The 16330-nt window shown below is 44.4% G+C and overlaps 1 protein-coding gene across 1 annotated transcript in view; it reads left to right on the top strand.

The window, feature by feature from the left end:
• The window catches only part of csnk1da (casein kinase 1, delta a), a 36793-nt gene extending 20764 nt beyond the window's left edge, over window positions 1–16029 (top strand). The window contains exons 3-9 of the mRNA XM_083780825.1: window positions 2504–2652; window positions 4132–4360; window positions 5546–5716; window positions 5997–6145; window positions 6734–6917; window positions 7626–7738; window positions 13936–16029. Of these exons, the coding sequence (XP_083636951.1) occupies window positions 2504–2652; window positions 4132–4360; window positions 5546–5716; window positions 5997–6145; window positions 6734–6917; window positions 7626–7738; window positions 13936–13986 (1046 nt within the window). The 3' untranslated portion in view covers window positions 13987–16029. The remainder of the gene's footprint in view (window positions 1–2503; window positions 2653–4131; window positions 4361–5545; window positions 5717–5996; window positions 6146–6733; window positions 6918–7625; window positions 7739–13935) is intronic.
• The last annotated feature ends 301 nt before the right edge of the window (window positions 16030–16330 follow it).

The following is a 16330-nucleotide window of genomic DNA, read 5'->3' as shown; positions in this document are numbered from 1 at the left end:
TTAGACAGACTAGCATTGTTTATCTGTCGTCTAGTTTGCATGGGCTTTCATTGACCAGCAGCTTTACAACTAAGCCGCTGGTAAAAAAAACACAATTCGTCCTATGTCACTAAAACAAAAATATCACGATTGTGATATCTCTCTCTTTTCAGTGTTTATTCATAGATTAGACGTGTGTACTGTGTGTGCGCGCGCGTGTGTGTGTGTGATTGTGTGTGTGTGTGGCACACACACACACTGTGTGCGTGTGCAGTGTGCACACACGCGGTGTAGCTTGATATCATGGCATTGCAGTCGCAGGGGCTGCAGCTATGGAAGTTGAGCGAAAACGAGGCGACATGGAGTCATTTACTGTTAATTTGTGGTCCATAAAAACTGTGAGAACACAAATTCTGTCCATTCCCTGTGGTGAGGTCTTCAGCGTTATCCCGCCCGTCGGCTCCCATGTCCACTTGGAATTCCTTCTTGATGTAAGGCTACCCCCTGGCATCCATGTTTTGAGCAATATTGGAAAAAAAATATTGTATGATGATTTCCTCAAATGTTTTTTTCTTTTAGAATTTTCGAACTGTTTCGAAAATGGCAGATTAATTTGGCTGGTCTTCTATCAGCTGAAGTATAAAATAGGTATTTTTCCCTGGTTAGCATCTGTGTCACCTTAGTTATAGCATTTACCCACTTTAACCATTATTTTAAACTTTACCTGTGCCGAGCTATGAGCTTGTAGATCTGCTATTTTTTGAAAAATCGTGAAAACGTGCGCACATCTTTGAATATATAATAATTCTTCGTTTCAGAGCAAACGTTTTTAACTTATTTTATTCTGGGGGGGGGGGGGGGTCCCTGGAACAACATATGTTCAGATAAGGATCGGCGGCCAATTACATATAATCTTTGGGGTCCTTGACATGAAATAGTTTGAGTACCACTGATATTATAGAAACATGGGTTTTTCAGAAAACTGTCATGATGTACAGTAGAAGACATTTAGCAGAACCTGGTCTCAGGTCTCGATGGGTTAAATACAGTAATATGAGGTCAATGATGGAAAACTGGGCATGCACAACAGAGAATGATTATGCAAAGAAATATAATACAAATTTAAAACAAATGCCGCCTTTAACCCATTCTGACCGGGCACCCATTTTGGTGTTAGCATCATGTTATTCTTTATCTATTGAAAAATAGCAGATCTACAAGCTCATATCGCGCCACCGAGTGGCGCGATACGAGCTTGTAGGTCTGCTATTTTTTGAAAAATCGAAGAACGACTGACATTTTTCTGATCTCAGGTCAGAATGGGTTAATCAGACCAGTGTGTGTCTAGTGGAAACCTCGTATGAATCTGATCTCAGGTCAGAATGGGTTAAATAGCATCGAACAGCTGCCACCTTGTTGCCGCTTGTGATCACATTTGGTTGCGCATGCAGCCGTATTTGGCCCACAGTCTCTACGCGGACCCACAGACTCTAAAAATAAATAACCATTTCTCTTCTCGATACACCGACTGAGCGGACAATTTGTCTGTTCCAGAGTATATTTGTGCAAGTGCCAGCAGCGCCAGTGCTCTGTGTGTGTGTGTGTGTGTGTGTGTGTGTGTGTGTGTGTGTGTGTGTGAATGCATGCATGATTGCATGTGCATGTGTGGGCATAATTAACTGTGTGTGTGTGTGTGTGTGTGTGTGTGTGTGTGTGTGTGTAACGGGGCAGGAATAGCCAGAGTGTGCAGACTGAACCAGGCTAGGGGAGATATATTTGGCTGTGCGTTTTCCTTAGGTTCACACAGCAGTGCACAGACAGACAGACAGACAGACAGACAGACAGACAGACAGTCAGACAGCACAATGATGTGTGTAGTGTAGTACATGCAGCGCCTGTAGAGCACAGGAAATGCCAGATGGCCTCCTCCGTTCGTGTAAATCAGCAGCACAGCTACCACAGGTGCTGCTACTACTGAAACAACTGTCTTGTTGTGGCTGCCGGCCTTTTTTTATATTATTTTCCTGTGTGTGTGTGGGGGGGGCGTCCGTCCACCATCTGTAATGATCAAACGTTTTCATTCACGTTTGTCTCATGATGATGGTGCTCGGGTGGTGCAGTGGTTGTCTCATGATGGTGCAGTGGTTTGTCTCATGATGATGGTGCTCGGGTGGTGCAGTGGTTGAAGTGCCTGCCCACCACTGCGCGGAGCTCGCGGCGGAGCTTGTGGGTTTGATTCCATTAACGCTGCGACACGTTGTGAGCTTGTAGATCTGCTATTTTCAGCATGCAACCACGTGTAAAATGACTTGTACTGGATGTGTGATTTTTAATATACAACTGTTCTTGCAAGTGATGATGAATTCCAGTGCTACACTGATAACTTCTGTTTCATTGTTTTCATGCCTTTACTGTATTTCACATGATTTATGTTGTCTGCCAGTTATGATGCTTTGCTGTACAACAAATCGCCCCTCGGTGGAAACAAACTAATAAATGAACCTGAACCTTTCCTTCCTTCCAGTGGGCATCCCGACCATCAAGTGGTGTGGCGCCGAGGGCGACTACAACGTGATGGTGATGGAGCTGCTGGGGCCCAGCCTGGAGGACCTGTTCAACTTCTGCTCCCGCAAGTTCAGCCTCAAGACGGTGCTGCTGTTGGCCGACCAGATGGTACGACCCTGTTTAGGGCCATTCTGACCTGAGATCAGATTAAAAAAATGTCTTCCGCATCCCGACAGTTTTCTGAAAAAGCTACGTTTCTGCGTCAGTCGTTCTTCGATTTTTCAAAAATAGCAGACCTACAAGCTCGTAGCGCGCCACTCGGTGGCGCGCTACGAGCTTGTAGATGTCCGGGGAGCAGTTTGGGGAAGGGCTTAGCTATAGGTCAATCTAGGCTCTCTTTCATTTAGTGTGCAGTGGTTCTCAAACCTTTTAATTTCAAGCCCCATGCCTCTGAGAGTGTAGAAATGGAAGCATTTTGGTTCCATTTGTACACTCTTGAGAACCCACTCAAGGACACTTTGAGACCCACTGGTTTGTCACTGGAGTGTTTCCAGTGATCCAACATGCAGCACCTTGACTCTCGTTTGATCAGAGTGGAGCCGAGCCTTAATTGGTATCGGCGGTAACGCCTCTCTCAACACCCTTCTATTCCAAAATGGCGTGTGTGCATAGAGCCCATTCAATGTTATTGTTGTGCCAAATCACAACCCACGTTGTCTCGACACACTTTACATAACGGAACACAGAGCCAACATTGTCCCGTCACCCCGAGCGAGCATTCTTGCCCACGGTGGCAGCGAACAGGGTTCTAGGGTGGGTGGCTTCCTAACTCCAGGGCTTTGTGCTGGTCTAAACTATCGCCTCTTTCATCACACAGTGGACTAGAACATGTTTTTCTTTTGTTTTCCATCCCACCGGCACCCGTTTAGTTTTCAATGTTCTTTTCTTCAGAATTCACGTGTTCAAATTCTGTCGTCTGAGTTTAAATGCGTCTCTGATTCTTTAGATGCTTTTTTTTTGTTGTTGCCCTGTGGAGGTCATATTCTTAGAGTTATGAAACATTGAATAGATTTGAACAGCAATACATTCATAATGGAATAATCGCTAAGGAAATGATCGATAGTTGCTTAAAGTAACTGCTGAACAAATGCTAATGGCAGTGGTTTTCAAACAGTGGTCTGGGGACCACAAGTGGTCCTTGAGGCGGTTCCAGGTGGTCCCCAGCTAAATTATGGAAAGTTGTTAACATAATGGACCCTTAGATCTTTAACTCTTGACTCTTTCTTGAGAGTGTAAAATGAAACCAAATGGACCCTGACGGGTCCATTTGGTTTCATTATACGCTCTCAAGTTAAATTATCGTTATACACAATTGGAGCATGTAAAATAATTCAGTCATTTTGATCAACGTTTACCTTATCTCTCCTATGGCGCCACATCAATACAGCATGGAATTGTGGACAAAATACTAAATCCAAACGACAACAAAATATTCTTGAGTTTTTGGTCTGAGAGGCTAATCTCATCAAATGGTGGTCCGTGGCTCAAATGCTGAATATATATGCATATAATGCCACCTTGATATGAAAAAGGTTGAAAGATCCACTGGCTAATAGCAACGCTGTTTTGTTCCCGGGGGCCGTCCAGATCAGCCGCATCGAGTACATCCACTCCAAGAACTTCATCCACAGAGACGTGAAGCCGGACAACTTCCTGATGGGTCTGGGCAAGAAGGGCAACCTCGTCTACATCATCGACTTTGGCCTGGCCAAGAAGTACCGGGACGCCCGCACGCACCAGCACATCCCCTACCGCGAGAACAAGAACCTCACGGGAACGGCCCGCTACGCCTCCATCAACACACACCTGGGCATAGGTAACACACAAAAAAAAAACACACACAAGCACGCACGCACGCGCGCCATGACCAAGGGGCCAGTGAGGCACTCCCAACGTTGAAGCACTGGGCCCTAGTGGTAAGAGGAAGGACTGCAGGCGGACCCGTGGATTCATGACGAGGAAACCCCGTGCAGCTGGGCTTTAACATTGAGCGCTCGGTTGCACTTCCGCATTTGGGCACCAAAATTTGGTGCCCAAATGCTGAATCGGCGGAAAAAAGGCGGAAGTAGACGGTCCTTCCGGGTGCTTCAAAACGCCACTGAGCAACCTTCCACTGACATGAATAGCGGAGGGGGCGGAGCTTCGCGCCAGATCAGTCTCTATCCTTTTAATACTCTATGGCCATGACCCCCTTTTCTACCTGGTGTTAAAGTAGAGTTTCGCACAAGCCGTTTTCTTTCTTTTTTTCTTTTTGTATGTTTTTCTTTGGGCCTCACATTCGGATGAAGTGTAAATACAGTTATTTTTCCATTCCTCATACAACTGTGTGATTATGAATGCAATTACAGACGGTCTGTTTATGGAGGTACTATCCAGCTGGCCAGAGGTGCCGTCCGTGTAACTATGCCGTTCACTCGCGCCAGTAGATTTCACAAACCTTAAAATAGCGTAGCTTTTCATATTCATTGGCCACATTGTCCTTTAGGCTGGCTGGAAGTGACGCGCACCTGTTTACGTTATGTAGCCAGCTAGCTAGCCCAATAAGGAGATAAAACTATCCTGCCGCCATGCCCTGGCTTCTTGTCAAGTGGTGAGAAAACACACGCGCATGTCGGACCATCGCATGTCCCCGCGCTTCGGACCTTTGGTGTGTCGGAAAAGCGTGCGCAACCCAAGCACACAGCAATGTGTTTTGTAACATGTTCTGGTGTAAAAGATATACCGGCATCCGGCCATTTTCTCTTCAGACTCTGAGCTAATCTCAACTAGTGAAACTAAACTAATTGATTTGCTTTATGTGGGGGAACAAAAACAACCACCGGAACACATTCTTTTTTTTTTTCTCTCTTTTTCTTTTCTTAACCGGATCACACGGTTAGTATGAATACCAGGCTTTCCTCCGTGGTGGAAAGCCTGGTGACACCCGGTTAGGAGTTGACCCTCTCTCATCATTCCCCCACACAAGTTAAATCTTGACTTTTCCATGTCTTGCCGTCCACAGAGCAGTCCAGGCGAGATGACCTGGAGTCCCTGGGCTACGTGCTCATGTACTTCAACCTGGGCTCCCTGCCCTGGCAGGGCCTCAAGGCCGCCACCAAGAGGCAGAAGTACGAACGCATCAGCGAGAAGAAGATGTCCACGCCCATCGAAGTGCTCTGCAAGGGATACCCATGTATGTGTGCGCACGCACACACACACACACACACACACACACACACACACACACACATTTTAACCATGTATTTATGTCCACACAAAGGATATGCATTATAGGTGCATTAAATGTGTTGAATGTGTTTTCATGATACAACAGGCATGTCACTTATGGGTATAAGTTAACAGTGTCTCCGCCATATATGACGGCTGCCAATTATAGCAGAGTCACCACAATACAACACACACACACACACACACATGACTCAGCAACCTCTCCCTCTCTCTCGCCACCACAGCGGAGTTCGCCACGTACCTGAACTTCTGCCGCTCGCTGCGGTTCGACGACAAGCCCGACTACTCGTACCTGCGGCAGCTGTTCAGGAACCTGTTCCACAGACAAGGCTTCTCGTACGACTACGTCTTCGACTGGAACATGCTCAAGTTTGTGAGTCCACGACGGTCCCAACAAAAGGGACTTTATTTTTATTTATTTTTCGGAATGCTATCTTGGGGATCTTCTAAAAAAAAAAGCGTGTGTGTGTGTGTGTGTGTGTCTGTGTGTGTGTTGTGGGGCCTGCAGATTGCAGTTATGCCCAAGCCGAGAGCTATAAGGCATCGGCAAACTTCTGTTCAGTGTCTGCAATAATTGGCAGTCGCCATATATGGAGAAGGCGATGCTATCTGTATCCCGAAGCACTTTTCTTTTTTAAGTTTTCCAAGTTTCACATTTAAATGTGAATGCAAATAAAGATGTTAACCCGTTCTGAACGGGAACCCATTTTGGTGTCAGCATCATGTTATGCTTTAGCTATTGAAAAATAGCAGATCTATAAGCTCATAGCGCGCCACCGAGCGGCACGCTACGAGCTTGTAGGTCTGCTATTTTTGAAAAATCGAACGACTGACATTTTTAGAATCTGATCTCAGGTCAGAATGGGTTAATCAGACCAGTTGAAACCTCGTATGAATCTGATCTCAGGTCAGAATGGGTTAAATGTGAATGCAAATAAAGATGTTAAATGTTTGTGCGCAGGGTGCCCAGGGCGCCACCCGGGCGGTGGAGGACGCGGAGAGGAGGGAGAGAGAGGAGCGTCTGAGACACGGCGGTAGGAACCCGGCGGGGGCCAGCCGGGGCCTCGGGCCCTCCGCCTCGGGGCGGCCCAGAGCGGCGCAGGACGCAGCCGCCCCGTCGCCGCTCAACCCCTCCTCACACACGGGTACGGAGCACACGCACGCACACACACGCGCATGCGCACGCAAACGTATCACGAAAAACGTGACATTGATAACATAATGCATGCCAACGTTGTGTTTACCAGCGGAGTCATGATTCCAGGGTACCATTCTGTTATTTAATGTACTGTGTCTTGATGGTAAAACAGTAAAAAGAAATCCGCTCTTATGCTGTCCGTCAGACCAAATTTGTAGATGAAATAAATGTTCACTGTGAAGTGGCCGTTAATGTCCATGTCCACCCAACATAAATGTATATTTTGTTAACCCATTTAGGCCCGACGTCGAAATAAAAAAAAAAGTTTTCTATATCATGACAATTTTCTGAAAAACGTCATGTTTCTATGTCAGCGGTTCTCAATATTTCATGTCAAGGACCCCAAAAATGATCTGTAATTGGCCGCCGACCCCCGTCTGAAAATATGTTGTTCCAGGGATGGACCCCACCAGAAGCAAAGATTTGAGTTGAAAACGTTCGCTCTGATAGAATTTATATTCAAAGATTTGCGCAACATTTCCGCGATAAAAAAAAGAAAAAAAAGAAATAGCAGACCTACACGCATGTGCTATGAGCTTGTAGATCTGCTATTTATTCAATAGCTAAAGCAGAACGGAATGCTTAAAACACGCTTTCTCTTCTCTCTTCCTTAATGTGCACGGCCTGCGTGTCTCTTTGTTTCCCCCCCATGCAGGCCTGGAGAGGGAGCAGAGGAAGGTGGCCATGCGTCTGCATCGCGGGGCTCCCGTCAACATCTCCTCGTCTGACCTGACGGGGAGACAGGACTCGCGCATCTCCGCGTCTCAGGTAATTAAACACACCTGTGTCACCCAGGTGACGCCTGTAGGCCTTTGAAAAGAAAAGGAGGCCGCACAGCACGTCGTAGTCACGATGCTCGGAACTTTAACCCATTCTGACCGGGCACCCATTTTGGTGTCAGCATCATGTCATGCTTTAGCTATTGAAAAATAGCAGATCTACAAGCTCAAATGTCTTCTAAATCATGACGGTTTACTGAATAAACTTCTGTTTTCTATGTCAGTGGTTCTCAGACTCTTTCATGTCAAGGAGCCCCAGAATTCTATGTAATTGGCCGCGAACCCCAGTCTCAAAATATGTTGTTCCAGGGACCTCCCCAGAAGCAAAGATTTGAGTTAAAAATGTTGAAAGGATATATATTCAATGATTTCCGCCACATTTTCACGGGTTTTTCAAAAATAGCTAAAGTATGTATGAATTTGGTTAAACCATTTTTTCAAAAATAGCGGAAATAGCAGATCTACAGGCTTACAACACGTCACTTCATGTAAGCTTGATGTTGTAAGCTTGTAGATCTATACTATTTAAGCTATTTTGAGCCAAATACATATCAATTTGGGGGTAGTACCTACCTTACACCAAAAGCCTAATACTTAGTATAGTTTATTTAATTTATCATTTCTATCTCGTTAAAATCGACAGAGGTTGTAAACAGTGGCTCCTGTGTGCTCGTTCAGTCTCACTTCTCCCCATTGTTCCACTAAACGGGAAGTGAGATTATTCTCGTAATGTTTTTGTCTTGGATACTTCCTGACGTGCTGTGGCATTGCGCAGTGGTTCTCAAACTCGAATCATATGTATTTGACCGTGGATGCCCCTCTGAAAATATCTTGTGCTAGGGAGTCCCCAGTCCGTACGACCATCTTCATGTATCTTGTGCTAGGGAGTCCCCAGTCCGTACGACCATCTTCATGTATCTTGTGCTAGGGAGTCCCCTCCGTACGACCATCTTCATGTATTATTCTAATAGCCAATGTATATATTGACGCTTTATTAACCCATTTAGACCCGAGGACGATTCTAGTTTTCTAGTTTCTTTCCAGTTTTCTGAAGAACGCATGTTTCTATGTCAGTCGTTCTCAAACATTTTCACGTCAAGGACCCCCCAAGAATATACTTAATTAAAATATGTTGTTCCAGGGACCCCCCCAGAAGCAAAGATTTGAGTTAACCCATTTAGGCCTGACGTCGAAAAAAAAAAGAAGAAAACGTTCGCTCTGAAAGAATATATATTCAAAGATTTGTGCCGCATTTTTACGATTTTTCAAAGATAGCAGACCTATAAGATCGTAGCGTGCCACTCGGTGGCGCGCTATGAGCTTGTAGATCTGCTATTTTTCCAACAGCTAAAGCATAACATAATGCTTAGTTAAAACACCAAAAAGGGTTCCCGCCCCATGAGCTCTATCCAGCCTGTGTCATGTGTAATGTTCTGGAAGCTGCCCACTCAGAGCTATGAGAACGGCCCATATATGATTTCTCATTCACGTTACGTCTATTCTTAGAGCCGGGTCTATTCCAGGCTGTGGAGAGAGGAGGGTAGAATACCGCTAGTATGCCCCCAGTAGCAGGAGGTGAATCTGGCTGTTTACTAAAATAGCATACAGTGGCGTTGCTGTCGGGGCAGAAACCTCTTAAATGCATTTTTTTTTTCTTTTCTTTTTTTTTTACACCCTACTCGATCATACTACAGCACACTCTGGATATGCGTTTTGAGCTTGTACGTCTGTAGTCCAGCAGCCGGGGGGGGGGGGGGGCATGGAATGGGAGATTTGGTATATCGTTTTTTTTTTGGTCCTAAAATATTTTCTATATACATTCACGAATCCACATGCTTATTCGTGATTCTGAATCCACTGCAAGCATTAGTTTTGCACAAAGACTAATGCTTGGAATGGATTCAGGATCATGAAAACCCCCTAGTTTGACACATTATTAAAAGAAATCATGACAATATTTTATAATATAATAATTGTTTACTAAAAAAAATATTTCTCAATAAAAAAAGAAGCCTGTTGGCTGCCAGACTATTGCTACTTTTTCTGTTTTTTAATTTGAATTCCTGAAAAGTGAGACGGTATTTTAGAAATTGTAGTTTTAGTTTATTTTGTTTTTTTATTGTTAGTAAATATCTTAGTGGCTGAAGTGGTTAAGTAAGGTGTCTGACAGAACTTTGACAGACATGATCTTCTTTGTCATTGTGTCAAGATATGGCCATTGTGCCAAGGGAAGGTAGCTTACATTTACAATATGGAAACAGTGCCACCATGTGGACTAAGTTGTATCTGCCCCTTTCCCCCCCATCTCAGACAAAGCCAGATCAAATTGCAAAGTGGTTTTCAACCCTTTTCATATCAAGGCCCATTATTTATTGGGTATTTGAGCCACGGACCACCATTTACAGTAGCCTCTCAGAACCAAAACGTAGACTATTTTGTTACGCAAAATGTGGCACAAATCTTTGAATATATATGTATACATTCTTTAACGATTTTAACTCAAATCTTTGCTTCTGGGTGTGGGGTCCCTGGAACTACATATTTTCAGATGGGGGTCGGCGGCCACATACATATAATTCTGGGGGTCCTTGACATAAAAAGGTTGAGCACCACTGACACAGAAACATGGGTTTTTCCGTTTAGAAGACATTTCTTTAGAGTTTGGAGATACGAGGGTTTCTGCCTGACTGCGACGACTATTCAAAAGCAGATACACAGTATAGTACAGATTCGTTATGCCGGAAGTGACGAATGTACACCTAAACAATGATCTGAACAGAAGGAAGGAACAAGAATGAAACATTAAAAAAAATAAGTGGTAGAAATATGTACATTTTGTGTGTACATAATCTATATGAACACGTGGGGTCCCCGCACTGCAATTTTTTTGACAGCACATTTAGATTTTAGTTTTAGTCGGTCTCTTGAATGGTTTTAATTCAATTTTAGTCACCCGGAATGTTTTCGTGTTAGTCTAGTTTTAGTCGACTAAATATCATAAGATTGTAGTCGACTAAATCTACAGTCGACTAAAATGTATTTTGGCGGGCCTTGATGCCGTCGAAAGGCCTAATTTTACACTTGCTGAAAATCGCAGATCTATTTTCAGCATGCCACCAAGTGTAAAATGACTCCTACTGGATCTCTTGTCCGCTAGTCCCTTCCCAACATTCTAGTCCAGTTTTTATTTGTTGACGAAATTGTCAGTATACAGTAGGGATGCACCGAAAATTCGGCCCTCGAAAATATTCGGCCGAAAATGGCTAAAAATGTATTTTCGGCCTATTCGGTTTCGGCTCAAATAGGCCGAAAATATATCACTGAATAGTCAAAACACCGGGTCGGTATAAACACAACACGCGATTGTCTTGAACGTAACCAGAGCGCTCCGCATCTACCTCTCTCTCTCTCCCAACTTCAGTCTCCCCCACACACACACACACACACACAGCGTCAAGTTGCTCTGTGCTGTGGCTGCGATGCGCTCTGCGAGCTCATCAACAGGTCCCAAAACATGGTATTTGTGAGCACCGCCACTGTCTATTCTTTTGTCGTATGACAAAAAATGCTCCCCAATGTCTGAATCTGTGAGTTTGCAGGCAGGCTACGACGAACACTAGCAGTAGCTTGCTCGTTAGCTCCTCAAATTTGTTCCACCTGTGTGTAATCTCAGCAGCGCATTGAAGTGGGCACAGGCAGGGCAAAAGCAGAAGCAGAACGTCCGTGAACGTTTTGCTTAACAATGATCAGTTGTTCAGTGCTGTTTGATTTTTACAATAGAAATAAAAATAAATTGGGGTCCCAGAGATAGAAATGGGAAGAAAGACAGTCAGCTATACACAGTCAACATTACAGATTACAGTATCATTACAAGTACAAGGAATGGCAATGAAATCAAATTGTATTAAAAAGGGGGTAAAATATTAGTATTCATTTTTATTGTCTTTATTGTTAGTTACAACATGCCTACAATAACTTGAAGCATTTTTTTTTAAGGTAATTGCAAAAAAGGTGCCATAATCCGATTAATCGTTTAAATAATCGCCCGATGAATCGATTATGAAAATCCATAATCATGTCTTTTGCCATAATCAGGTAGCTTTACAACAAAGCTGTATTCGGCTATTCGGTATTCGGTTTTCGGCCAACTGTTTCCTATATTCGGTATTCGGTTTCGGCCAAGAATTTCCCTTTCGGTGCATCCCTAGTATACAGTATCTTGGTTTTAGTCATCATAGCTTAGATTTAATTTAGTTTCCGTTTGAGTTTTCGTCAGTGAAAAAAGGTAGTCGACGGAACATTTTTTGTCTTGGTTTTAGTCGACGAAATCAACACTGACTGCAATCCCCTTCTTTTTCCCGCTACACCACATGTCTTGGCGGATGACGACATGCCCAGAATAGTAAATGGTGTGGTTCTTGTGCTTAACCCATTAAGACATGGAACGTTTCCTTGTCACCTTAGCTTTTGACCACTTTAACCATTATTCCAAACTTTAGGTATTCAGAAATAGCAGATCTACAAGCTCATAGCGCAGCACCGAGTGCCTCCACTACGAGCTTGTAGGTCTGCTATTTTTGAACAATCGTGAAAATGTGCCGCAAATCTTTGAATATATATATATATATATATATATATATATATTGATTCATTCACAGCAAACGTTTTGAACTAAAATCTTTGCTTCTAAATATTTTCCGAATGCATATATCATTCTGGGGGTCCTTGACATGAAATAGTTTGAGCACCACTGCTATAGAAGCATACTGTAGCTTTTTCAGAAAACTGTCATTTTGTAGAATCTGAAAGGGGGTAATGTTATCTTTGCTGCGTTGCCGTTTGCCTCCATCCTCATACGAGTCGCTGTCGTCCTGCTAGCCGGGGCTCGGAACTCCGCCGCACACAAACAAACCATCGCTCTTTTGTCTGCGGCGACGCCCCGGCCCGACGAGGGCTCGGCTCATGAATAACGTTTGAATAATTGAGGCCTGTTTTGCATACCCAGCCATGCCACTGCAGGCCAGGGGTACAATGAGCTGAGTACCCCCCCCCCCCCCCCCCCCCTGTGGTGACTGTTATTATGACGGGGGCGGGTCTCCATCTGTCCGTGCGTTGTAGCTGTCTAAGGCTAAACCGTAAACGGATTCCAGGACGGAGTTGATTCAGTAGATTGTCGAGTGTCGTTTGAACCTGAACCACATTCCTCTTGCATTTTGGCACAGCGTCCTTAACCACTCTCACCCTGTGGTGGCACTAGTATGCACTGTTGTTTTCGTCGACTAAAACTTAAGACGAAAGATGTTCGTCGACTTCCTTTTTTTCACTGACGAAAACTAAATGAAAACTAAGCTACGGTGACTAAAACTAAGCAAAATGTATTGACAGTCGCAGTGTGCCGCGGGTTCGACTCCCGGACCCGACACGGCCTTTACTGCATGTCATCCCCCCATCTCTCTCCCGTTTCCTGTCAGCCTACTGTCTGTCCCTTCAAAAAAAACAAACAATAAAAGGCGTAAGCCGCAAAAAAAAATATCTTTAAAATGTATTGACAATGTTGTCAACAAATTAAAACTAGACTAAAATGTTAGGAAGGGACTAGTGGACAAGAGATCCAGTACGAGTCATTTTACACTTGGTTGCATGCTGAAAATAGCAGATCTACAAGCTCACAACGCGTCACACTGTGACGCGTTGCGAGCTTGTAGATCTATTTTCAGCAAGTGTAAAATCGGCCATTACGACGGCATCAAGGCCCGCCAAAATACATTTTAGTCAACTAAATCAACTGTAGATTTAGTCGACTAAAACTAGACTAACACTAAAACATTCCATGTGACTAAAATGTAACTAAAACTAAATGAAAGCTATTCAAGAGACTATGGCCCTCATTTATCAACGGGGTTATGGGTGTACACCTGGTGTACACAAGGTGTACACCAGGTGTACACAAGGTGTACACCCAAATGTGGGTGTACACCGCGTTGATAAATGAGGGCCTATATGTCTAAAACTAAAATCAACATTTCGCTGCCATAAACAACACTGCTAGTTTGAGCTCTTCACTATTTGTTGGCCGTTCTATTATATTAGCGACAACTCCTAGAGATTATGTAGTATGGCTTCTTCTTTTTTTTTTTAAGAATCATTCAATTTAATTTGTGTCATCCGTCTGTCTCTGTCCTTCAGGGTTTGTCTCGCGTCACGCCCAGCGGCCTCCAGTCTGCAGCTCCGCGATGAGCCTCCTGTCCATTATCAACCGAGGGGCTCCACACACCGCAGCCTGCACCACATAACACACACACACACACACACACACACACACACACACACACACACACACAGAGAGGACTCGGGTCTGAAACCACCAACTGCACAAGCATCCACACTGGTGCCGGCTAATCATTTTAATTGGAAAAGCAACCTGCTGCCGTCGGCTGAGCCAAGGCTCAACATCGTCGTAACGGTGGGCTACGCCAACAACAAAGGCGCGCGCACACACACACACACACACTCACTCCTGCACAAGAGTTTTTGTCCACGCCCTCGTTCCCTTTGATAGAGGAAGAGCGGGTCTCGCGATGATGGGGAAGGAAGGGGGTGGAAGGGGGGTTGACTCACTCAACCACCACCACCAGCACACACTGCCCCCCCATCCCCTATTCCTCCTCAACCCCCCCCCCCCACACACACACACACACACACACCCACACACACACACACACACACACACACACCTGACCGACCATAAACCAGAAAGAATAAACGTTGAACGGCACCAGCCAGCAAAGAGCCATTAATTCCTGTTCTCCTTCTCTCTCTCTCTCATGTCTTACCTTCTTTTTTTCCGGGGTGGCGGCCGGGGGGTTGTTTCGTTCTTGTTTTATTTTTGTGATTTCAACAACTTAACACCCTGTCTGTACCTACCCGCATTCTCTTGACTTACTTGATGTCTGTGTTGGACTTATTATTTTTTTATTGGAGAATGTCACTTCTATTGTCTTGAAAGCTAGTACGATGTGAGCATGATTTACTTTTGTCATCATTGTTTTTAAAGAGAGCTATGGGGCGATGCGCAGAGCCAAGACCTACAGTACTCACTCCATGAATTCCCCAGTTGGCTGTTTTAAATTTTAAATTTTATAAAATGGGCTTTGTTTGGAAAGGTGCGGTTTATGCTTTGTGTTTACAAGGAGGACGGTTCCTGGTGTTTTTAAGTGGGATGTCGTGTGTTTCTAAAACATTTAGTCAGGTAGGGCTTTTGCCTCCTGTTTCTGGCGAGCGAGGACGGCTGGACTGTGCTTTCCCCACTGCATTACTTAACTGTGTTTCCCATGTTTTATGTGAATTTGTAAAGTATTGACTCGGAAAAAGAGGAACGGGATGAAAACGGCTAAATGTTTTGCGTTTCGTTTTAATTTTAATTTAGCTTTCCTTTTTTATAATTAACACATTTGATGCTTTAGACGAGTATACTCGTCCTATCAAATAAATACGCGAGGTGCTCTTGACGAGTACGCTCGTCTTAATGCGCTTTATATCGATATAAGAATGCCTAGCTTTTTTTTCTCCATTTATTGAAAAGCTCCGGTTGCTATGCACGGTGTCTAGGGCCTCCAGTATTGTTGTTGCGCACGCAACCACATAAGCTTCTGTATTAGCCACGGTCTCCACGCTGTTTTCTCTGAAAATACGGCGCTGTCCGTGATGTTGATCAGATCGGCGATGTTCGGAGGTCATTTCTGATTTTTGCAGTGATCTCAATTGGAATATTGTTTTCTGGAGCAAGGATTAGCTCGCTAGCATTGGCGCTATTCCGATTGGCATTCAAGATGGCGACAAACCCTAAGTGCCACCACTTTTGTCCACCCACTCAAAGTTAAAAGGCTATTTTGCAGATTATTATTATTTTATAAAAAAAAAAAAACTCTGAATCGTGTTTTATGGTGATATGAGGATCTGGCATGACACTTCCCAATGTGCTGTGTGTTACTTGAGATCTAATTTCAGTGGCTCTGGCGATCTCTTGATAGCCTACATATTCGATGCCTCAGTAGTGTGTGTCGTCGACATATTGGTGGAACACACCTTGGTGGCATCTTGTTTTAAATGTCTGTCTTGCGCGCAAAACTCCTTGCTCATTTTAGTGTTTGACATCCGAATGGAAACACAGTAGCAGTAGTCGCGTCGTCTCTCTCTTCAGGTCATGTGCCGATGGGAGGGGGGGGGGGGGGATCTGTGAATTAAAAGCCTGGAACGTAGACTTTGTACGAATTATAGGACTTGGGGGCGGGGGGGGGGGGGGGGGTTTAGCCTGTTTTTTAGTATTATTTTTGTGTGCGTGTGTGTTGTGTGTAAAATGGCATTGTAGGTCTGCCTTAGTGTATAGAAGAAGGAAAAACAAACAAAGATGGAGCTCGTGAACTGAAGCAGAGGACTTTTTAATTTTTGTATTATCAGTTGTTGAGGAACTCCCTCTCTCCCTCCCACCTCCCTAACTACACTTCAGTTGTTGAGAAACTCCCTCTCTCCCTCCCGTCTCCCTAACTACACTTCAACTCATCGGACGCTCTCTGCACGCCTG

The sequence above is a fragment of the Protomyctophum parallelum genome, assembly GCF_964188405.1.
Source record: "Protomyctophum parallelum genome assembly, chromosome: 13".
In the NCBI taxonomy this organism is placed as follows: domain Eukaryota; kingdom Metazoa; phylum Chordata; class Actinopteri; order Myctophiformes; family Myctophidae; genus Protomyctophum; species Protomyctophum parallelum.
Note: the sequence above shows the minus strand (reverse complement) of the source record. Positions and strands in the feature narration are given on the sequence as shown.